Source organism: Euwallacea similis, chromosome 6 (assembly GCF_039881205.1).
Source record: "Euwallacea similis isolate ESF13 chromosome 6, ESF131.1, whole genome shotgun sequence".
Classification (NCBI taxonomy): domain Eukaryota; kingdom Metazoa; phylum Arthropoda; class Insecta; order Coleoptera; family Curculionidae; genus Euwallacea; species Euwallacea similis.
The window spans coordinates 4,205,255-4,229,138 of NC_089614.1; the positions used below are offsets into that span (position 1 = coordinate 4,205,255).

At 33.8% G+C, this 23,884-nt stretch overlaps 1 protein-coding gene across 1 annotated transcript in view; it reads left to right on the plus strand.

Moving 5' to 3' along the window:
* LOC136409685 (uncharacterized) overlaps positions 1-23,884 on the plus strand; it is a 95,004-nt gene that overhangs the window by 16,149 nt on the left and 54,971 nt on the right. The window contains exons 4-13 of the mRNA XM_066391362.1: positions 3,917-4,350; positions 10,873-11,227; positions 11,570-11,867; positions 13,780-13,953; positions 14,031-14,140; positions 14,199-14,393; positions 14,977-15,105; positions 15,175-15,545; positions 16,786-17,224; positions 17,383-17,518. Of these exons, the coding sequence (XP_066247459.1) occupies positions 3,917-4,350; positions 10,873-11,227; positions 11,570-11,867; positions 13,780-13,953; positions 14,031-14,140; positions 14,199-14,393; positions 14,977-15,105; positions 15,175-15,545; positions 16,786-17,224; positions 17,383-17,518 (2,641 nt within the window). The remainder of the gene's footprint in view (positions 1-3,916; positions 4,351-10,872; positions 11,228-11,569; positions 11,868-13,779; positions 13,954-14,030; positions 14,141-14,198; positions 14,394-14,976; positions 15,106-15,174; positions 15,546-16,785; positions 17,225-17,382; positions 17,519-23,884) is intronic.

Sequence of the window (23,884 nt, forward strand, 5' to 3'; positions counted from 1 at the left end):
GTTGTAGGGTTTATTCTAAATCGCCAGAAAACGTTACGTAACACGCTGAATGAATATTGCAAAGTTAAAAAAGGACACAAAGCTGGTAAATTTGTAATGGAACGCTCGGTATATTTTATAAAAATTGAATAGACCTTCATTTTCAGATTTAAAAAATATGTATATAACATGTGGGCATTCGGTTTAGTCGTTCTCGCGGTATTTGCATTTAAAAATCGTGATTATATTGTTGTTCCGAATTGCAGTTGCGACGAATAAACAAATGAATCGACCGTCATTAGTAATTATTGTTTATTCGGCTGTCACATTTGCTTCATTCCATCCGTAAAATGGGTTATGCAGAAGAAGAAAAGTTAAAAATAATGAAGTCTACAGGGTGAGCCAGAAAGAATGGGCCACCCCACCTTTAGCAAATGTCGCCTCATCGGTAAATAAAATCTTACCGAGGAAATCCTGATTTCCGGTTCGAATATTTTGTAGAGACTGAGCAAATTGCAGGCGAGCTGGTAAGTTTTTAGGCAATAACTGCTGAACAGGAGTATAATGATATGGATTATCGCACTTAACCGACGAGGATTCAGAGCTGAATTTTCCGAAATACGAATTGAAATTTTCTCTTCTTCATCTACTGTAATAGTTTTCCGAGTACCGTGGTTGCTTCATGGGCGAGAAGATCCAGTTTCACCTAAACGGTTGTAAAGATTTCTGAAGAGTATGTGATTAGGTTGCCTTCTATGTGGGTATAATTGTAGGTATTTTCGGGCCGCCTCTTGTCCATTAAAATTTGCGTCAGCATAAATGCAAATCATATCACGCATTTCACTGTTAGAACAAATGATTATATTGTGGCATTTTCTGATTAATAGCTAGGCCATTTGCACTATTAATAATCAACATGCATGCACAAAAACCAAATAATTTAATGACATAAATTTGACAGATGTTAAAACAAGACTAGTTAGAAAAAAATAGGAATATCGACATCTAAAAAAAAAATCATAGTAAAATTGAACTTTTTAAATGCAAATAAATTAAGGACGGATAGATTTGGATGACCTAAACAAGAGTACCTTTCCTCTATAAAATTGGGCGTTCTTTTAAATTGTCGACTTGTTTTAATAATGAAAATAATAGAGAAAAAAATATGTTTGAAATTACTTAAACAATACTGTGAAACTAGCGCCCTCTAGGAGCAAAGTCATAACAAATTTAAAATTCGTAATTCTCACACCAAAAAACATACAACTACTAGTTTTCAGATTTATATTATCAAAATTTTCTTAATTATTAAGAAATTTCAGAATCAAGTTTAATCTTTGAACACGCTGTATCTCTTAAACCAGCGACATTGGTATAAGCAATGTTGAGCTCAATCACAATATTTTGGTGGGCAACATCTCCAGTTTAGCGTTGGCCCATTCTTTCTGGCTCACCCTGTATAAAGAAAGAAATCACGATTTGGAAGATTTAAGAGAAAGCATCTAAATAAGTATCGATTCATTAAATAAACATCCTCAATTAATTTGTAATACTTTGTGGTAGTTAGATCAAGGTTGCAGAAAATATATTGAAAATAATGGCGGGCATGTGCGGCATTTGTGAATTTTGAATTTTCGTAAATTATTTATTTAAAAAAAGTTTGTCCTAGTTCCATGGTATTAAAATGCAATTTGTTTATGTTATTAGGTGTACAACTTTGCTTCCGCCGTTTTTGAATAGATGTATGTAGCGGTAAGTAATGATCGAAATAAATAACCCCATGTGGGCATGCAGGAGCCTTGGGCACCTGTTAACATAACCTCATAAAAATATTAGTCTATTTGTGTCTTCATCATAAAGTTATTCGCAATTGAAAATGTCAGTGTACGAGCCAAATTCTCGTCATTTGCGGGAGGTTTTACTTTTCTGCTTCAATATGAAGAAATCTGCTGCTGAGGCTCATCGAATGCTCTCAGATACTTATGGGGAAGCCACTATTAGTGAAAGGACATGTCGTGAGTGGTTTCAGCGCTTCAAGAACGGTGATTTTCACGTCGAAGACCAACATAGCGGTGGAAGAAAGAAGGTTTTCCAAGATGCGAACTTGGAAGCATTACTTGACGAAGACTCGTGTCAAAGTCAACAAGAATTGGCACAATCATTGGGAGTGACTCAACAAACAATCTCAAAACGCCTCAAAGACATGGGAATGATTCAGAAGCAAGGATATTGGGTGCCGTACGAGTTGAAACCAAGAGATATTGACAGGCGTCTGTTCGCTTGTGAACAGTTGCTTGCAAGGCAAAGACGGAAGGGATTTCTGCATCGTATTGTGACTGGGGACGAGAAATGGGTTCATTACGATAATCCCAAACGCAAAAAGACTTGGGGATATCCCGGCCATGCTTCCACGTCGACGGCCAAACCGTCTATTCATGGTTCCAAAATCATGCTCTGTATTTGGTGGGATCAACTCGGCGTAATATATTATGAGCTGTTACAACCAACTGAAACAATCACAGGTGCTCTTTATCGAACCCAATTAATGCGTTTGAGCCGAGCATTGAAAAAGAAACGGCTGCAATACAACGAGAGACATGATAAAGTGATTTTGCAGCACGATAATGCTCGACCCCATGTTGCGCAAGTGGTCAAGAAATACTTGGAAACATTGAAATGGGAAGTCCTACCCCACCCGCCATATTCTCCTGACCTAGCTCCTTCTGATTATCACTTGTTTCGATCCATGGCACATGGGCTAGCTGACCAACACTTCCGGTCTTATGAAGAAGTAAGAAATTGGATAGAATCGTGGATCGCTTCAAAAGATGTCCAATTTTTTCAACACGGGATTCGTATGCTGCCCGAAAGATGGGAGAAAGTAGTGGCCAGCGATGGACAATACTTTGGATCCTAAAGGTATAATTAGTTTTTTACAATAAAATCGCGAAATTCGGAAAAAAAACGGCGGAAGCAAAGTTGTACACCTAATAGTTCTAAATTAATGTATTATTTCCAAGATGAAAATAATAAATTAATAAATAATAATAATTAATGATATTTGGTTCATTTATTTATTCATGGCAACTGCGATTTGGGAAAATGATATAATCCCGATTTTTCAATGGAAATACCGTGAAAATGGTTAAACCAAATGTCAATATGTTATATATTTTTAAAATCAGAAAATAAAGATCTACTCAATTCTTTTAAAATATACAGGGTGTTTCATTATAAATTTACCGGATTTGTGTCTTTTGTCAACCTTGCAATATTCATTTGTTGTGTTACGTAACATTTCCTGGCTACTTTGGATTAACCCTATAATTTTTGTATTTAAAGTTTTTTTTATGATAAAATTGATAGGCGATGGCTAAATATAGGGACTAACCCTGTGCACGCTTGTCATTGACGATAATCTATGGACGGACCACTGAATGTTGACGTTGAGTCGCTTTGCGAATTTTTGTTTTTAATGGTTCAAACTTTGTTTAGTTTAGGTTAATGAGCCTCAGTAATATTTACAACAATTAGGGACGTTTGGTAGGAATTGCTACTATGCCATACTACACAAATCAGGATTGATTGTTTCCGCACTATGTATTGGCTTACATAGACATATTCCAGGCACAATCTAGTACTGATTTGCTTACGCGAATTCATTTCGCAATTTCGCGAAATTATTCGACGAGAATAACTTCTGATAAATGGGGCGTTGAATTTATTAGGGCGATTATATTTATTGTTAATATGCTAACATGGCGGTCAACAAATAAAGGATAAACCGTAGCGTAATTGCAGGCGGGCTGAAGCGCTTCTGGCATCCGGACAAGCCTGCGCCATAATAATTTTGCTAAAAAATCTAAAATTATTTCACGGAGAAATTAGATTTATTTTCAGCCAATTTATCGGTTTTGAATTATTAATTGTTTTTCAGAGGACGAAGAGCGAAAATATCGTGAAATCGTCAAGCCGCTGTACGCTGTCGATCGACGAAAATATCTACAACGAAATAATTTGCGAAGAGACGTTTCTTTTAGAGCCATTTTCCAATAACGCCGTGGGAGCCTCGACGAATGTTATCCAAAAATTGACACTTAGAGAACAGGGAGAGAAGCAGCTGGATGGAGAGACTGAGATATCAAGTCGAACAAATCTCAAGTTCGACCATTCAATTCCTAAGCAACCCACGAGTGGTGATCTCAAAATAACGAGAGACTTGATTAAGGAATTATGCAAAGAAAGCCAGCGAGAGTCGGAAAGTAATTTTTCTGATTTGTTTGGGAAATTCATCTTTGGATTGAGGGGGTTGTCTTATCCCGCTTTGGCCAGCTTTTACACTCACACAGCCGCTACGTGTCCCTCGGCCAAGTAAGTTGAATTTTCTAATACAGGACGTCCCAAAAACATTGGTACAAATGAGTACAGCGCGCTGGCGGATATAAGCTTAGAGCGATTCACCTAAATATGCCTTAGAAAAAAGTTGCCTGTTTTCATTTTAAGATGTCTAATTGTAAGATTTTTTAATTCTGTAAAAATTATGACTAAATCTCGAAATTTTTCATTTATCGACTTTTTGGGGGGTTTTTGGATACGACACGTTTATTTGAAATCTCTGTTCCGAGCTGTTTGATAGGAGGTGCTATGGATAGATAGGGAGAAACAGCCTTTAAATACACCTTAAGAGCCTAGGCTCATGTTGCTGGTTAAACTTAGCAACTTACCGAAACAACCACAGTGCAAATCAAACTTTTGAGCGAAAGTGGCGATTCTCCAGAATATACTCAAAGCGAAGCCAAGATATCAATAAGCTAAACAAGTCTAATGAACTCAGAATTGATGCAATTCAAGACTTTAGATAACGATTTAGGAGTAAACAGTGAAGTTTCATGTTTCATTAGTGTTGGGAATCGAAAATACATTTTCCATTTAGATTCCAATGCATGACTTTTATATCTGGACACACCTTTGGATTACGAGCAATCAGTTATTAATTGAATACAACTGTTTTGGATAATGGTAGTTCTAGACTGGCAACAACCATTCTGGTTTTCATTGCAGTGGAAGATACCAGTGACGATCCTCCAAACTCTCCAAGTACAACAGTGATACGATAGGATAAAGAAGGCATTCCAAGAAACTTCTATTGTGACTATGGTAGCTAGTGACCCGAATTCCGGGTTAAATGGGAATAGAAGTAATTTTTTAGTGAGGTCATGAATTTGTCAAGAAAGACAGTGAAGATGTGACTGAAGAATTACGCAGAAAGGTTGTTTTTTATGGCAGGAATTTTTTATAGAAGGAAATTTTATAGCAGGAAAATAAACCCTAAATACGTCGATGATAGGAAATGCAAACATATTTTATTTTTCTAATAAAGCGAGTTAATGTTAACTCTTCAAATCCTGTAGATCTCGGATTAAGGCCTTCATAGCGATGATTATAGTCCGCCTGTGGGAGCGCTTCCATTTTTTAATCGCCGTGTGTATTGAAAGTCGGATTTTTTTTATCCAAGTTACCAATGGAAGAATTGTCCATCATAGGTAACAGGCTGTGATATGGTGTTAAAGTCAGATAGAACCACAGCCATCACAGTAGGTTGCTGAAAACATTGCTTAAAAGGAAGAGAACCGCAAAACAACAGAACAAAACACAATTAAACTTGTATCAGTGCGGTAAAGTAGCCATAATCATTCCGAAATCGAAAAATAATATAATGTACACGATTTATGAATACCATCAATTTATTAACTGCTTGCAATATGTGCATACATATTAATGCATTAACTGGAATAATATTCAGATGAAAAACATAGTTCGTGTTAATGTGCAAACAAATTTTGGAAGTCATCGTACTGCTGAAAGATCCTTGTGGATCAAAAAGAGTAAATCTTCGTCTCTGAAGTGAAGGAGCTCAGCAAATAATCAATTTCTAGACTTCTTCTAGAAAAAGAAGTTATTTCCATGTTAGTTTACTGCTGTTCAAAAGTTGTTGCCAAGAGATTTTTAAACCCAGACTTTTGCACACAAACAGCAATTTGTTAGTCCAATAGCAACATCACGGCCATTTGTTCTTTAATAAAATATTGATCACTGACGAGGGAACATTTACTAGGAGAGGTACAGTTGATTGGAAAAACAGTTATTTTTACAACACAGAAAATCCTCATTTCCTGCGAGAACATCACTTCCAACATGAATTTTCAATTAATGTGTGGTGTGGGATTTTGGGACTAGTTGAACTTCCATCAAAACTGAATGGGAAACCGTACTTTAACCTCTTGAAAAACGACTTACCCTTAGCCTTGGAAGATGTTCCTCTGCACACATAAGGGAGTTTTTGATTATGAACTTTCTACATGGATGGGTGAGCAGGAATAGTGAACATCTGTGGCCATCACAAAATCCCGATTTATACCTATTAGATTTTTTTTCTTTGTTTTTTTTTAACTTATTGGTATATAATCTCATATCTAACAGCAAAGAGGAGTTATGTGATAATATTTAAGAAAGTGTAAATTAAATCAGAAACAATAACTCAGCTCTGTTTAAGGTGCGGCGAAATTTTGGTTTAAAACTTGGAAAATGTACTGGTGTAAACGATTGACATTTCGAAAATTTACTTAGTTCATTTTTCTTTCTTTTCAAGATACAGGTAAAGCTTTTAATTCAATTAGGGATATTATTGATTCCTTACAAAAGTACACGTCAAGTACAAATCTCTGAATAATTTCCTGATGTGTTTTGAACTTGATTACTTTAATGATTTTTACTCAACTCAACAAATCTTTTATTGTCTTTCACATCCATGTGGGCGGGGCTTATGAAGAAAGTAATATTCACAAACAAATGAAAGTGTATAGAATCACTAGGTAGCGCCACTTGTGTCTTAGCAAAGTCTCTTTTGCATCACCTATCAGCTAGTTTAAAACAGATATTTTAAATGAATTGTACCTAAGAAAATCCCTAGGAGTAATTTGACGTCAAAAAACTTTTTTAACACCCTGTAGAGTGAAAAAAAACAACTTTTGTATAGCTAAATCGCTCTATTTTTTTCTCTTTAGTGCCCATTACTCATTTGTGCCAATATTTCGGGGACAACCTGTATACTTAGGAATGAATTAGCTCAATAAAATCAATCAGCCAGAACGTTTGAGAGCCCAAGTTATTACCTTTCCAGCAAAAGGATTTGGGCAAGTGTGGGCATATATTTGTTTTAGTTCGATTCGGCTCTATCTATATACGCTTATACGCAAACTTTGCAGCGCAAAAACGTTTCTCTTTGACAGGCCATTTGAAATTTCAGAATTCTTTATCATGTTTGACAGTGCGGAAATAATGTCGTTTCATCATGCGTAAAGACGAAGTAAACTCCATAAACGTCGCATCATCATACTAGTGGATTTAATAACTTTTTCAAGTGAAATTTTAACGTAGCTATTTTTGGAGATCAAAACGCTCCACTTCCTACACGTTTTCTATTTTCATGGCGCAAAGCGTTTTACAAAATATGTCCGCCAAGCTGGACTGAGTTATGCTTTGTTTTTATGTTCGAATCTATATTTCAGCTCCCAGAAGTGTTACACAGTGCCAAATCCCTATAAAATAATAGTATCTTGCCCCATTAGGCTTAACTACCTTACCCAAAAGAAACAGGAGAAACAAGCGAAACATTAGAGATAAAATGTGTCCCGAGTCCACTTTCAAAGTGAAACCTAATAGAAAATATTGCTTGTCTATAAATGTCGTTTATTTTCACTTTATGGACTTATATATCAGTAATACGGGAGTGTGAGGTACTCTTTAATGTTATTTTATCGAATGATAAAATATTATTAATAAATTATTTAAAGCTTGAATGATATCACCCGTCAAAGTATTGCGAGGTGATTTGTTTACATGCGATCTAAATTGCTGCAAATATTTGATACTTCTCTATTACATACATAATTACAAAGTACTAGTATGTGCTATTGGGCTCATGTTTTAAAATATTTTCGATCTCGAAATCTAATGATTTCACTTTTCCTGTTTGCTTCATTGCTCACTCATTTCGACTGCAATTCGAAAGCATACTCCAAGGGCGAATGTCCGCAAAATTTTCTTGAATCGACATATTAAATTTTTTTACTTAATTATTTCTAAACTATTTTTCACTTTCAATTACAATCATGCCATTTTTTCTGATTTTGATCCTTTTATTTATTTCTTTAAAGCATTATTTTAAAGCGTGAGGGATATTCATATTATTCGACTTTTTTTAATATTTGGCTTCGAATGCCTCGAGATGCAGATTTTTCACTTTTTTCCAATTCTGTGCGTCTTTCATCTTCCATCGTATTGCCTTCCGCAGACTCACTTCGAATATCATTTCAAAGCGTATTTAATTCGCCGCATGCCGTTACAATTTTTTCAAAAGAAATATTTAATATTTCACACTTTCTTTCCAATATTTCGCGCCTATCACAGTCGTTCGCCTTTTTTTCCAATTTTGCGTCTTTAATCCTATGGCCCTTTTGTACTGAATTCAAGCATTTCGCATTTCAAGTATAACACTTTCAATACATAATTCACTGGGCAATTTTTTTTAGTAGTTTATATTAAATTTTTCCACATTTGTCCGATACTGCATGCTTTTAAATAGCTCTTTGGTTTTTAATTTTAAGTATAGTTAGAAATGATTTTTGCCTTTTTATCTCTTTATCCATCATTATAAAATCGAGATTTTTCCACTTTTTTCTCATTTTGCGCTTTTCTCATCGTTTTGTACTTTTACAGATGCATTTGCAGCACAATTCCAAACACTTTTTCAAGTATTCCATTTTTTTGATAATATCTAGTATCTCGAATCTGATTTTTCACATTTGAAAAATATGATGCATTTTCCACCTTATTGGTTTGCAAAGACATTATTCCAAAGAATATCGACGCAATTCTCTTGTGGAGGACGCGTAACCCGAAATAAAATATGAAAGGAGAATTTATTTTAAAACACATTCTAATGAGGTTGTTGACTTTAAGGGTAACGGAAATCTTGGAGTCCTTAGAGTACTATAAATCGAAAATTATTAAGAGTAAACCGATGTCAGACTAGACTACATTTAAGAGTTACTAAATTATGAGAACACTTGGAAAATAAAATCTCTCTTGAATAAGCAGGTATTTATAATAAAAGAACTTTAAATGATCGAGGTGAATTTAAGGGTAATTTTAGAAATAAGTTAAAAATAAGATTAGTTTTACTTTTAAATAATGTGGGTTGAAATCTGAGGGTTTTGAAATGGTTGAAAAAGGCTTCAAGGGTCAAATAACTTCAGACGTGGTTGGATTTAATGCTACCTAATAACGAACATTACATCAGTTTCGAAATGGAGTTAAAGTTAGGGGCCACTTGGTCTCTAAACCTTAGCCTCTAGAATGTTCTACAGTAGAGAGAATGTTAAAGATCTCATGATGTTAGACCAGAACCAGAGAATATTTGGAGAACAAAGTGTTTCTTAAATCTGCAATATTTAAGCTAAAACAACTTAAAATTAAGGGTAATTTTGATGAGTTCTAATTTAAAATAATGTGGGTTGAAATTTGAACATGTCGAAGAACAAAATGTACTTGAAAGAAGTCAGTTTTAAGGGTAAAATTCCAGATGAAGTTGGACAAGGGTAACAATGAACATTAAAACAGTTCGAAATAGAATTGGTGACACGTGTTTCTACTTATTGACTCTGTTGGGTAGAACATTTAGGAAACCAAGCGCATTTTTTTTATGGAGAAATATTAAATATAAATAAACTTTAAATTTTTATTGGAATGGGTTTACGGGTAATTTTGAAAGTTGAATTAATTTCAGTTTAAAATAATGTGAAGTTAATAAATTTGGAGGACAAAAGACTCTTTGAAAAAGAGCAGTTCTATGGGTAATAATAAACCTCAGGTTAATTTGAAATAGGATTGAAGTTAGGTTACCCTTAGTCTTCAAATCTTGGGGTCTTTTGAGTGCCCTCACACAGAAAGTTTTTTAACGGTAATTTTTTGGATTGAAATTTGTACCTTTCGGAAAACGATAGAAGAGATAATTGTTAACGGCAAAATAATTTTACATAAGCTAGGATTTACGGGTAAGGATGAATACTGATTAAAAAGCTTAAATAACCTTGTATCTTGAAATGGTGAAGGCTCTTAAATACTTTTTAATAGAGAGTATTAAAGACTAAATAATGTTAGACCGGACTGGATTTAAAGGTTACTTTGAGTATTAGATTAGTTATAGAGGATTAGTAGAGATATTAATATCTAAAAATATACTTACTAAGAGTAAAACAATACATATAATTAACCAGATTAAATTTGAGGGTAATAGTGTAGATCATTAGATCTCGAGAAATCTTATTGAATAAAAATGATTAATAAGAATACATTCATTTGATCCGATAACAACGGATTTAAGGGTAATTTTGAAGACACGATTAATCTAATTAGAAGAAAACTGGACCTAAATTTAGAGATTTTGATGACCGAGACGTGCTTTAAAGCGGATAGTATTGAGGGGGGCAAAAATACTCCAGAGGAACGTGAATTTTAGAGTAACGAAGATTATTAAAATAGTTTAGAATATGATGAGGGTTAGTTAATGTTTAAAGTTAGCTAATAATCTAAATATATAAAATTTGCGCTACTACTCTTCCTTAAGTATTATTTATTGAATGTAAAAATGTTTTATGTGTATATAATCTATAATATTTTTAATCTTATGGCGTAAGGAGAGTTTCATTTCATATAGTTTTCCGAACCCATTTCCAGAGAAATACTCGTTGTTTCATGCAGTTAATGGGTTTTTATTTTTATTTTTTTAATAAAGCGGAAGATTCTTTTTTTCAACACTATAACGATTTCTAGGAAACACGTTTTGGAGGCTCTTCCCTACATAAACACAGCCGGCTCTCTGGGTCTAATAAAAGACCTAATCCTCTCCAGAAAAGTATCTGAAACTACTGTAGATGAATGGATGACGACTGTGGCCTTCATTCCGAATCCAGACACAAGCATGATGGAGTCCGCCCTTGTGATTCTCAAAGAGAGACCTTCGTCGTCCAACATTGCCCTTAGTGTGGCCTCCTTAAGCCGTACCTTTTGTGTTTTGAATGCTGAGTGTGAAAAAACTACAGCTATTTACTCGATTATATGGCACTTCGAGGGTTATTTATTAGAGCTGTTGGGAAATAACACTGCTGACAGAGATGTTGAGGATAAGGTAAGCGAATGCCAAATGGCTAATTATTGAACGTTTTAATGGATAATTGCAGTTCGCAAATTGATGACATATAAGCTAATTGAGGAGAATGCTAATATCAAATTGCATTTTACAAAACAAACATGATACACGCCAATTGACATTTTATTAATAATTAATTATAGCGTTCGATTAATTGATTTTATTATTTATTCGACTATGCTATTCAATTAATTACGATCGTAATTACACGAGGCTTTGCCCACCCCTCGTTTGTTTTCTCATTGATAAGACTATCGGCAAAAGTTTTCCTGTAAAACTCTAACAACGAAAGTTGTAAAATAAAATATATATCTGCCGTAGATCATAGTGACACTCAAGGCGTTGTCTAGCATAGGATGGGTATCAGAGAAATTCGAAGAAGAACTTTTTAAACTTGTGGGTGATTCTAATCTGGACGTAGGTGTGCGAGTAGCGGTTGTTGAAACTTTCAGGCGTCTGCCTTGCGAGAAGCACAGACATTATTTTGAAAGTATATATCAGAGCCAAGACCAGGATACTGAAGTTAGGATTGCGGCGTATCTCCAAGTGATGCGATGCCCTAGTTATCTCCTTGTTAGGAAGATTGCTTACAATTTGAGACATGAAGATGTAAATCAAGGTAATTTTTGTCTTGATATTCCACCACGTTTTTTTTAAGCAAAATTTGTATTCATCGATAACTCTCTAGTTATCGCTTCAGTTATTGCATCAAGCAGAAGATTGCGTCGACCGTTATCCCATCGTCTTTGATAATGTTCACCGCAATTGTGGACCAATCGTCACGTGTGACCCTGTAGGGTGCTCAACTCAGACGTATTTGTTCTAATTTTTATCCATTTAAAAAAAAATCTTTTTAGGGTTATACGCTTTCAATTCGAAAACAAATTTTTAGATAGATCTTAATATTAAATAACGAGTTTGGTAGAGGTGAACTCAACTTAATTCACATTCGTACAAATGAGTATAGCGTACTCGTGAATAAACGAATAAAGCGATTCAGCTGAACTTGCTTTATATAAAAGTTGTATGTTTTCATTTTGCAGGATATAAAAGTATTTTTTTTATTCTGCAAATTGGGAATAAATTTCACTGTTTCTGACTTACATACATGAAATTGCTCCAAGGGGGTTTTTGGGTAGCATAAATTTATTTAAAATCTCTATTTCAAGATAGATAGGTAGCATCCTCTGCGTCTTACTGAAGTCCATAAAATCGACCTAACTTTTTTACCAGTGATGATAATTTGAGTATTTTCATGAATTGTAATACTCTCAACTATTTTACACCAAAAGGGATTTTGTAGAAGAAGTAATAGCTCTAACGGTTTTCGGGATATTTTCAATTAAGTGATTTCACGCTTTTCCAATTTTTTGTCAATATTACTTTTTTGTTACATCCTGTCCGTCAGGTGAAATTTGAAAGGAATTAAATTGTTGTTTTTCTAACAGATATCAGTAGGTAATGCGTATTTTATTTAACGATATCAGTAATATCCTTCATTGAACTAAGAGTTTTATCGACATCTTGAAAATTACAAAAAATCAACTAAAGCAAATTTTCAAAAGTTCGCCCGTTTACATCAATAAATTGTCCCAGTCTTAAACCAAAATTTTGTCGCACAAATTGGATGTGTGGAACAGAGATTGGTTATTGTTTAAAATAGTACTAACACCTTCTTGAATATTATCCTATAACCCCTCTCTGCTTTTAAGTACAAATTTGCATACCAATGACTTCAAAAACACATAAAAAAAAATTCTGATGGATTTAAGTCGGGACATCATGGTGGCCACAGATGTTCACTACCCCGACTGAACCATCGATGTGGTCAATTCATATTCAAGAATTTATATATCTATATATATATATATATATAGCAATGAACAGGAATGACATTTCGCATAAACCAAAAAGAAAGTTTTAATGTTGAGGAACATCCTCCAAAATTAGAGATAAATCGTTTTTCAAAAAGTTCAAGCACCGTTCGCCATTGAGTTTTGTTAGAAGTTCAGCTGAAAGTCATGTTCTTTTATAAACTGAGAACTTTATGCAACTTTTGTATAAGACAAGTTTAGTTGGATAGCTGTGTTGTCTTACTATCCAGCACAACAATCATTTGGACCACTTTTCCTGGAGCATCCTGTATAGACGTACCAAAAATCTCTGATTAACTTTTCTTTGAGGTCAAAAACTTGTTTCAATTTAGTCTGGCGTCCCAGCGAGTAATTTCCAAGGAAGACGGTAAAATTACTTGTATAGTTTGGCATACTTTTAAAGTGAAACCAACATCTCAAGGGCCAGCTCTCTAATAAATGTATTTGTATGCAGATTTACTCAGCTCATGACGCATATTATCTCTCGAACTGAGGCGGTGGAAGACATGGTTTTAAATTGAGGGGCGGGGATGAGATTTTTATGCTCTGCTGTGCATTATACCCGTACACTCACTTAAAACTTCTCAAATGCTGCTCTTTACTAGAAGTTATCAAAGGTTTTAGATAATGCATGTAAAAGCCTCATCTTTATTTCAGTCGGTTCGTTCGTATGGTCACATCTCCACAACATTATTAAATCAGCAAATCCTTTAAAAGTGGAGATCCAGAGTTTGTTGTCCGAAGAAGATTTGGTTGAAAAATTCAGTCCGGATATTAGGAAATTTTCTCACAACCGGGAAGGGTCTTTATACTTTGACGAATACAATTTAGGTAAAGACGAAATCCATAAAAGACGCTGGTTGCGTTATTCTTACCTCAAACCGTTATAATTCATTTTTTCCTCACAGGTGGGAACTACGAAACTAATGTATTATTTTCACCCTCATCCTACATACCGAGGGCTGCCATGCTAAATCTTACAGTTGATTTATTTGGGAAATATGTCAACCTTTTTGAGGTAATACGTTATAAAATAATCACTGGATTTTTTAACCGTATTCCTTATGATTTAAAAGGTTCACGGTAGAGTGGAGGGCTTTGAGCGCTATTTGGAATCATTATTTGGGCCGGGGAGCAAAGCCAACGTTATTAAGGAAAAAGTCGACCAGTTCAAGACAAGGTGGACCAGGCAGGCTAATGAACGTGACTTTATTGAAAACAGGGTGCAGGAAATTGCCGATAGTGCCAACAATATTAAAAATGAACCTAAAGTGAGTATTTTCCAAAACGTTAGCAATATTAGTCTGGTTATCTCAAGAATCAGTTAACAGCTAGGTCAAAAGTATCGGTTACTACCTTTAAAAGCTAAAGGATCTGCATAGTGATACTTGAAATCGGATTTCATATGTTTATATTGATATGTATCATGATTCGAAAAAAACTTGGCTACGTGGTTACCACGCATGCGCACTTTTGGTCCATAAGTTCTATTGTTAGTTGCACAAGTAGATTGAAATGCAAATGCAAATTTCGCTGTTCGATCTGAATTTTATTGCTGCCTGTTTGATTATTGTTTATTACGCGTAGTTGCATAAAAAGCTATTTAATCTCTAAATATCAAATGGGAACTCTCCGATAAAAAAAGCGTTTAAACGTTGAAAATGTCAATACAGAGATCCATTCGTCCTTATATTTATTAACAATCAACGCAAGCTGAACTTTGCATAAAAGTTGTAACGAGTTTCAGTATTTACTTTTGTAGAAATTCGAACTTTTTCAGTCGTATTTACATCGGGAAAGTTTATTCCTGAAATGTTATTCCTTGTCAAGGAAATTACCTAATGTTTTTTACAGGTGGCCCTCGGTCTGAAAGTGTTCGGCAACGATTTGAAATTCGCTACTTTCAGAGGAGACGCGGAAATCCGAAATGCCGCAGAATATTTTAATGTGCTTAGCTATCTTAAGCATATACTTTCAGGAAAGGCAAGTCTCATTAGTTACAACGAGTAGTAAATCAGTTGATATTAATGTTTTAATCTCTTTCCTCCTCAGGAGATTAAGTACAAAAAAGCCACAATGTTCCTTGATACCAAATACGTAGTTCCTACGGGAGCGGGCCTCCCGTTGTTCCTTTCAGCCCTCGGCACAGCATCAGTCAATATCAAAATATTCGGCTCCCTAAAAGCGCCAGATTTCGCTAAAAAGAAAGAATTAGATCTTATCGCTAATTTTGAGCCCATTGTGGCCTTAGATGTTTCAGGAGAAATGTCTTTGAGTGCATTTTATGGGAGCACTGGGATTAAATTGAAAACTGATATGCAATCAGCGATGGCTGTCAAAGGCGATATCAAGATTAAAGGAACCAAGTTGGTCAGCGTTAAAATCAGTTTGCCAAGAAAGACTTCGAGGATTTTCGGCGCTAGGTAGGTTAATGGCGAACTCCAGTTTTTAACGGCTTGATGTTTTGGGGAATCTAAATAACCATCAACATTCTATTTTGGAATTAATGCACATATTCATCGCTTTTCTGTTTGTTATTTGACGAAATATTTGTCAACCGTGAGATTACTCATAAATATTATTGTCTAAATTCGCAGTGTGCAGCTTTTTACAATTTTGCTTTGACCATCACAATAAAATTTTATTCGTAATAAGGTTTATTTTTATAGCTAATATCCATAAAATAATATTCATGCAGGAAATAAATTTATATTCGGGCCTTCAAACATCAGACCATTTATGTATAGCTCAATAGATTGCCAATGAATCGAATAGTTACAATAAAAGGGTTCAAGGATTTCAAGGTTGAATTTTGCTTTTCATATAGACAAGTCATACAAATCTTCCTTAGATTACAGTTTTTTGATTTTTAATAATTAAACATAATTTAAAATTTTACTCCCTACATTTCTTATAACTAACTTTTGGATATGGATAAATCAGGATAAGTTTTAGTGTTTTTACATAAGGAATCTGTGGTTTAATTATGTACTATTAATTATGGAAGACCCTGAACAGAAATCTGTATTCTGATATATTAATCTGTGTGTCATACCACATTAAATTATGACCTTTTTCTCTGTTTTCAATTTATCCCTTTTCCAACAATTTTAAGGCCGGCCCGTCAATGATGTAATTTGTGAATTTCATAATAGAATATAAAAATGATAATCCCACACGTTTAATTCCATTTAATCAAAAACAGGCACGTTCCCATTAAACATATAAATATTCGGATATTGTGTCGGCGTGTAAAATGTTTTAAGCTCAGTAATCAGTCCCTAAAACGCATATAATTTAATTTGCTCATTATATTGTAATTAAAATGGATTATAACGTATTTTAATATTAATACTTTTTGTGAAATTATTAAACTTTTTATACCGGCCACCGGCTAGGACTGTAGTTGAAATTAATTGAAGCTTGTCTGTTTGTTTTCCATGTCGAAATGGTAAAATTCGTGGCTCTCTGTGACAACAAAAAAATATAAAAAGGTGAAAGTTCTTTACATAATGCGAAATAAATTCAAATGGCTGGCGATATTTCAGTAAGAAAACGCGTTCAACGTGCCTTAAAACGGACCTCAAAGGCCTTTGAATGCCGCATATGTCAAATATATTCGTGTTTCATTCAAATATTACTGTTTATTTATTTATTTTATAGGTCAGAGCTTCTTGTGAAGCAAAACAACAAAGAATATCTGCAAACAGGACTTGCCAAGACTACCATCTCTAATTCTGTCTGCACTTGGTCAGCTTTGTCCGTTGCAATTGGGCTCAAAATGTGTACAGATTATGCTTACAAAAACACCTCTCAACCATTTTTCATGCTTGCTGGACCTTCGAATTTTGATATTTATGTCGAAAAATCAGACCCTACTGCCAAAATATATTTGTTCGAATATAAATGGACAGAAGGGCGTGATTTGAGCGTCTTGTCTTTCACATTTGACACCCCAGGATCTGAGGTCAAAAGATTAATGCACGCTAATGTTACTATGGAGGCGAACGGACATAATCTCACCATGCTGATGCAATCTTCGGCCGGTGTTATACTTGCAAGAGGCAGAATAAAGAACACGGATGATCAGAAAATATTCCAGGTAACTTTGCTTGTGAACGGTTTCTAGAGCGATTTAAGAATATTGATATTCTCGTTTTTTCTTTGATTTAAAAAGTATGAAACTTTGATTATTCTGGAGTAGGTCTTTAAGACTTAAAATTTATATAAAAATGCACAGGAAATTATGCTCTCTTCCAGATGACGCTTGATATAAACAACACGAAACACTTTGATTCAAGCATATCCTACGATAGACTGAAGAAACCAAACGGTTATACTTACAAACCTCGAGTTTATTTAGGTGTAAATACAGAGCGAGTGATGGAGCTTCAAGGTAGGGTAAAGAAACAAATAATAATTAACAGAAAGGAATTGTTTCCTTTTTCTTGAGGCGCAATTGTTTTTCTTTCAAATTCAATTCCTACTTAGATGTTCCACTGAAACGGATGCCAAAGATTCTTAAAAAATTCTTGTTTTCTCCCTCAGTTACAGTAAAAGAAGTAATGGAAGCCATATTCACGAGTTATATCATCTCGTGAATAATCGGCATTGTTATACTTTAATACTTACACGTAGTAATTGCTTGACGATAAGAGACTTCGGCTTTTGGTCTTGTCTCAATTACCTCTTTGATGAAATTAGAATAATTAATCCAATTAGTCGCTGATCTTAAATCGCGGAAAAACCTCTATGCATTGAATTAAAAAAAAATTGTAAATATTTAAAAAACTGCTAGATAAAAAATGATAGGTAGGGAGGTAACTTATATTTCTTCTTGTTTCAAGCTCTTAAATTTTAGACAAACGTTACTTGAATATCAGTCTCGACGAACAAAAATGAACAGTTTTCATGATCTTTTTGCTGTGGCTTTCCTAGGTCAGAACAATTTTGATTTAATTTATTTTGTAGTAGCCTAACCTGGTTAGCCATTAACTCTCTCGGAATAACTTACTTTATTCGCTCCTAATCTCTAGTAATCTAAACTGACCATGCCATTTCAACTTATTTTTTTTTGTATACAGTGTCATAAATGAAGTACGTATTATAAATTTTTTTTCTATTTATGAACTTAGGCCAATTTTGCTTTTATTTTCCTGTATTCATATTGTATTATATCAAAGTGATTATTTATTTACATGAATATTTATTACTTAAAGCAGCAACAAATGAAAAATTTTAAAGAAAATACAAAATAAATTAAAGAGACTACATACTCATTGAAGCAAAGCAATATTCCATTTAGTCATATACTATCTTTGTTGAGAAAATACACTTCACCGAGAAGTAGCTCCCGGCGTCTATTAAGAAATGATCAGAAATCAATGCTCACTAAATTATTAGCTAGATTTAAATTAACTGGCTCAAGTTGGCACCTTATTAAGTTAGTTAGTTAACTCCTTGAAGGAACGTGATTTTGACATAAGACTTAATTTTTCTTTTTGTTTGAAGGTAAACGAGAAGAAGGTCTTGAGTTTTCTTTTCAAATATTATGAACTAATGAAGCTTTTTTCCTATCTAATGGAATGGTAAGCTCACATAACTGTACTTGGCGATCCCAAGAAAATCTAAATGTTATAATTCAATGCCGCAGTGTATTCTTCTAAAAAATACCGAGGATTTCTTAATTTTTTTAAATACCGAATTAAATGAACTTCTCGATACTATGCCTCTGGCAGTAAGAAATACTTTATAGTATAACACTACTGCGACGAAGCACTTATATATGTATATATATATACTTCAAGGCACGTTAATCAACACGTTTTGAAAATATTTTGAAGCAGATTAATTGGATGCAAGATGGAGCAATTCTGGCCCCTCAGGTCACCTGATTTGACTCCGCGGAACTTTATTATGGGGGTTTTAATGGAAACCTTTATGAATAAAAGGCCTTTCGCGACGTCAATCATTTTTAGATGGTTATTTGAGAACGTGTTTTAAATATTTGAGAATCATCGAGAATTTAATGGCGAAGGTTTATTATAAGGACATTTGTATTGATACACTTTGTATTGAAGAGATGGAAAGGACCCGGAAATATTTTTGTATTATTATGTCCAACGTTATATCATAAATCAAAAGTCCATAAAATTGCATGTTTTTAAAATAGAACTTTTTTAATATATTTTTTATACTGCTCCATAGCAACTATAATTATTGTGGAATGTATTTTCGCCTTTCTCTCCTAATGTTATGACATGTAAGTAATATTTGTTTAGCTTCATAATAGCTATTTAATACTTAATGTAACTCTTTTATAACTCTGTTTTTGTGTCAATTAGTTTTATAAAAATACAACAATAAGCTGATTTGAATACTTGCTTTATAATTTACGCAGACTTTATTTCAAAGTGTACGTAGTTTCTTTAATGTATTTTGCGTTTTTTTTTAAATTTGTTTATAGAAGGTTTAACCAATAAATATTCGTTTAAACAATAATTTTAGTTCAATAGAATTATTGTTCTTAATTAGTTTCAATACTTTGAAAAGGTAGAAATGCAAAAAAAAATTAATTGAAAATTGCCCAAGAAACTTGAAAATTAGAATACGGAGAGAAAATAACGAACTAAGAAACTTTTCCTTTGTGGTTTTTCCAAATTTTGAGCAATAAAAGTAAATTTTGAAATTTGTTCGTAAAAAAATTTAATTTCTCATAATTTTTAAAGCAGGGAAGTGAAAGTTAGAAGTTACCTAAATTCATAAATAAAAAAAATTCCATACCATGTTTTATAGTATACATAGGATCCTTAGATTTTTTAAATAACTTGGACTAACCTAAACTGTCCTGCAACGACTTAATTTTTCATGGATGGACCTAAACTGTACTAAATTAACTTAATTTTTTCACCTTTATTTTGTATAACCTGGACTGGATCGAACTATTCTCAACTGATTCGATTTTTCCTCTAAGATTTTGCAGTAATCTGAAGTGACCTAAACTATTCTGGAATTTCTCGATTTATTTTCGTCAATTTTGTGTCGATATTATCGTCGTTATAGATTTTCCTACTATTCAGGCTTTTTTCTTACTTATTCCTCATCCTGATTGCTATTATTTTCGCCTATGGATTAATGATCCAGCTTTCCTCTCTAGTGAGCAGCAATACCGGTATGTTATCCTTGGTTATTGGAAACCCACATATTCTCTTTGATTTCTTTCTCTCACGGACAAAACGTGGACACTCAAACAATGTGTGCAAAACGGTATAATTTCCCGCACAGAATCAACAAGCGTTACTGTCCTGCTTACCAACTCGTATCAGATAGTCGCCAAAAATGCCGTGGCCCGTAAACATTTTAACCGACAAATGATCTATTTCACCCCGTTTTCATGTTGTCCACTTTTCAACGTCCCGAATAAATATCTTTGCAATTCTATCGTAACTGCACTACCTTGTCTGTTATTTTACGAGCAATTTTACTTCTCTTGTAAAACTTGCTTTTGACGTAGATATATAATTATTCTATTCTTTTCTCATGGAGCTGGGTTTCATCTTGTTGGGGATCAACAGGGTAGTCATGCAATGATCGCCAACGTTCCACTTAAGCAAGTGACGAGTATATGTCTGTATTTCTTGTGTGCTATGCCATTTGACTTAATCATGATCTGAGCTGGACATGTCTCCTTTTACTTATGCGAATTCTTACAATTCTCGTCATGATTGATATCAGTAGGTATATCACCTGTTGCGTCTTCGAGGTCACTCGTTGAATATGGTGGGCCATGTTGCATTTTTGTTTTTGAAGACTCCAAGGTAGTTGACAAATCCTTGTGTTCCGATAATGCTGTCTCCTGTTATCAGTTTCATAGTGGGTATTATTCTTTCTCCATAATCGTTTCGGTCTTGTTGCTCGCTGTCTTTAACTGCATCACAGCTAGTGCTTCCATGATGGTAGCTTTATCCTGTAACTGTTCCCTTGTTTCAATTTTTACCACGGTGGCTATATCATCCACGTACATTACGGGAGTAACGTCGCCCTCCATGCTGATCTGGTGTATTTGACCGTAGAAAATATATGGTGACATGGGACTCAGTATTGATTCCTGTGGTATCCCGCTCTCTCCAAAAGTTTCTTCGTTATTCGGCGTCACTACGGATCATTGTAAAAGATGCGTTTCTACAGTGCCATACATAAAGTACGTGTCTTACGGGGAATTTTTTTGGTCTTGAATTTAGATCAATTTTACTTTGCCTTCCGGTTCTAGTTCAAAAGCGATGGTAAATGACATTTTAAAGAAAAAAAAATGAAAAAATCACAAAGAAAAAAGTTTCTTAATTTCTAATTTTCTATTAATACTTTAATTTTTAAGGTTGTTGAACGATTTTGATTTAAAAAAGAAAAAAATTGTGTTTCTGTATTTCAAGGTATCCAAAAGTATATTCAAACTATTCCAAGGTATTCAAATTAGTTAGAAAGCTTATAACACTCATTCTATAATACTGAAGTAATTGTTTAATTAAATGTTTATTAATTACAGCTATAGTAAATAAATCTATTTAAAGAAAATATAAAATAGATTAAAGAGGCAACGTACACTTTTATGCAGAGTTAATCTAACTTCTAAAGCAAGTATTCTAGTCGATTGGTTCATTGCGGTGTTTTTAGAAAGCTAATTGACACAGAAATAAATTTATAAACACATATCAGCCTAAAATGGCTACATTAGGTGGTAGATAACTATTATGAATCCAAACATATATTAATTATACGTTATAACATTAATAAAGTTAGGATAGAGAGGCGAAAATACATGCCACAATAATTATTGTTGCTATAAAGTAGTGTAAAGAAAATAAACAACTTAAACGAACATACATTTTCATGGAAATTTGATTAATATTATAATGTTGGGTACAATAGTGCAAAAATATTTCCTTTCTCTGTTAAAAAGAAAAAATATGTTTCCGTGTTCTTTGCATCGCGTTCAATACAAAGTGTTGTCCTAGAAACCCCAGTCGTTGAATTCTTGATGGCTTGAGAATTTATGTTAAAAACACATTCTTGAATAACTGTCTCAAGATGATTGATATCGCGAAAGGATCTTTGTTTGAAAACGTCTTGTTTTAAAACCCCATAAAAAAAGTCTAGCGAGGTCAAATCAGGTAAGTTAGGGGGTCAGAACTAATCCATATTGCATCCAATTACTGTTCTCCAAAAACATTTCCAGAATGCATTCATTTACGCGCTTTGAATTGTGTTTATATAGATGCTCCATCGCACAGGTACCACAAAGTGCTTCTTACCGCCATACGTATGCGACTGAGAATTTCGATAAATTCAGAAATTTAAGAAATTTAAATATTCTCCCGAATTTAAATTCTATCCAAAAAATAAGAACCGATGATTTGAGTATTGAATATACCCATGGTGGCATTCAATTAAAAAATTTGTTTTTTTTTTGTGACCACCAGTTAAAGTTTTTTGAGCTCACCAGTTCATTAGAGATGAAGTGGGCTTTATCTCTAATATAATTGATAAGAAAACTTAAGACTTTCTTCTCCCTTACCTTTAAGTCATGAACAAAAATCTAGCCTCATGTCGAAATTCAATTTTTTTCAAGGTGTTCAAGGAGAATGGCTTAAATATTTGTTCCACATATTCAGGGTTTTTTGATTGCATATGACGCCTTATGAAATTAATATTATTACTGAACTTATACTTACTGCAACAGTTAATTTAGTTTAGAAATTAAGCTCATGATCGTTGATTGCTGAACATTTTTTCTTGCATGCTGGGCATTAAATATAGTAGCTACATCTCGGTCACAATTTGAAGTTTTTGTTAAAGACATAACGTATTGCTTACGATAATTTGACAATTTTTTTCACAATTTTGTTTCGCTTATATTGATGGTGGGTTTAACTCTTTTTGATATTTTTATATTTTTCTATCATAGCAGCTCAATCTATCTTCTACTTTTTGCCATTCCTTGAATACACACTACTTTGAATTAACCTAAACCATACTTAGTTGACTAGATTTTTTCGTCTGAATTTTAAAAAGCTTTTTAATCCCTGACCGACTTAAATTACTGGTTTCATTTGTGTAGTAATCTGAATTGACCTGCTCTATCCTCAATTGATTTGCTATGTCCGATTCAATTTTTGTAGTAACTTGAATGAGTTTAAACTATACTGGAAGTACTTGATTTACACCCCAAAAATTTGTAGTAGACATTTATTTGTACTGATTTTGTAGCAATGTTAATTGAGCTAAACTAGATTTAACTGTCTTGATTCATTTGCGTCTATTTTATAGTAATTTGGAGTTAATCGAGCTACCCGCAACTGACTGGATCTTTTCTCTCAGTTTTTGTAGCAATTTCAAGTGATTTAAACCATCCTGGAATTACTGCGTTTATGTGCTCTGATTTTGTAGTAATCTAAAGTAACTTAAACTACATTCAACTGTCCTCCTCAGCCAGCTCAACCGATTTCGTAGTAACCTGAATTGTTTTAAAGCGGTTTGATTTATTGGCTTCGTTTTTGTAGGAACCTAAATGGACTTGCTCTCTCCTAACTGACATTAATTTTTCGCCTCGCTTTTGTATTAAGATAAACTGATATGCGCTATTCCCAACTGACTTCATCTTCATTCCGAAATATTACTAACCCGAATTAATTTGATTTTCTAGAGGTTAATTTTGGCTGTTCAAGGGTTTACCATAAAAATAACCTTAATTCTTAGTTTATTAGGC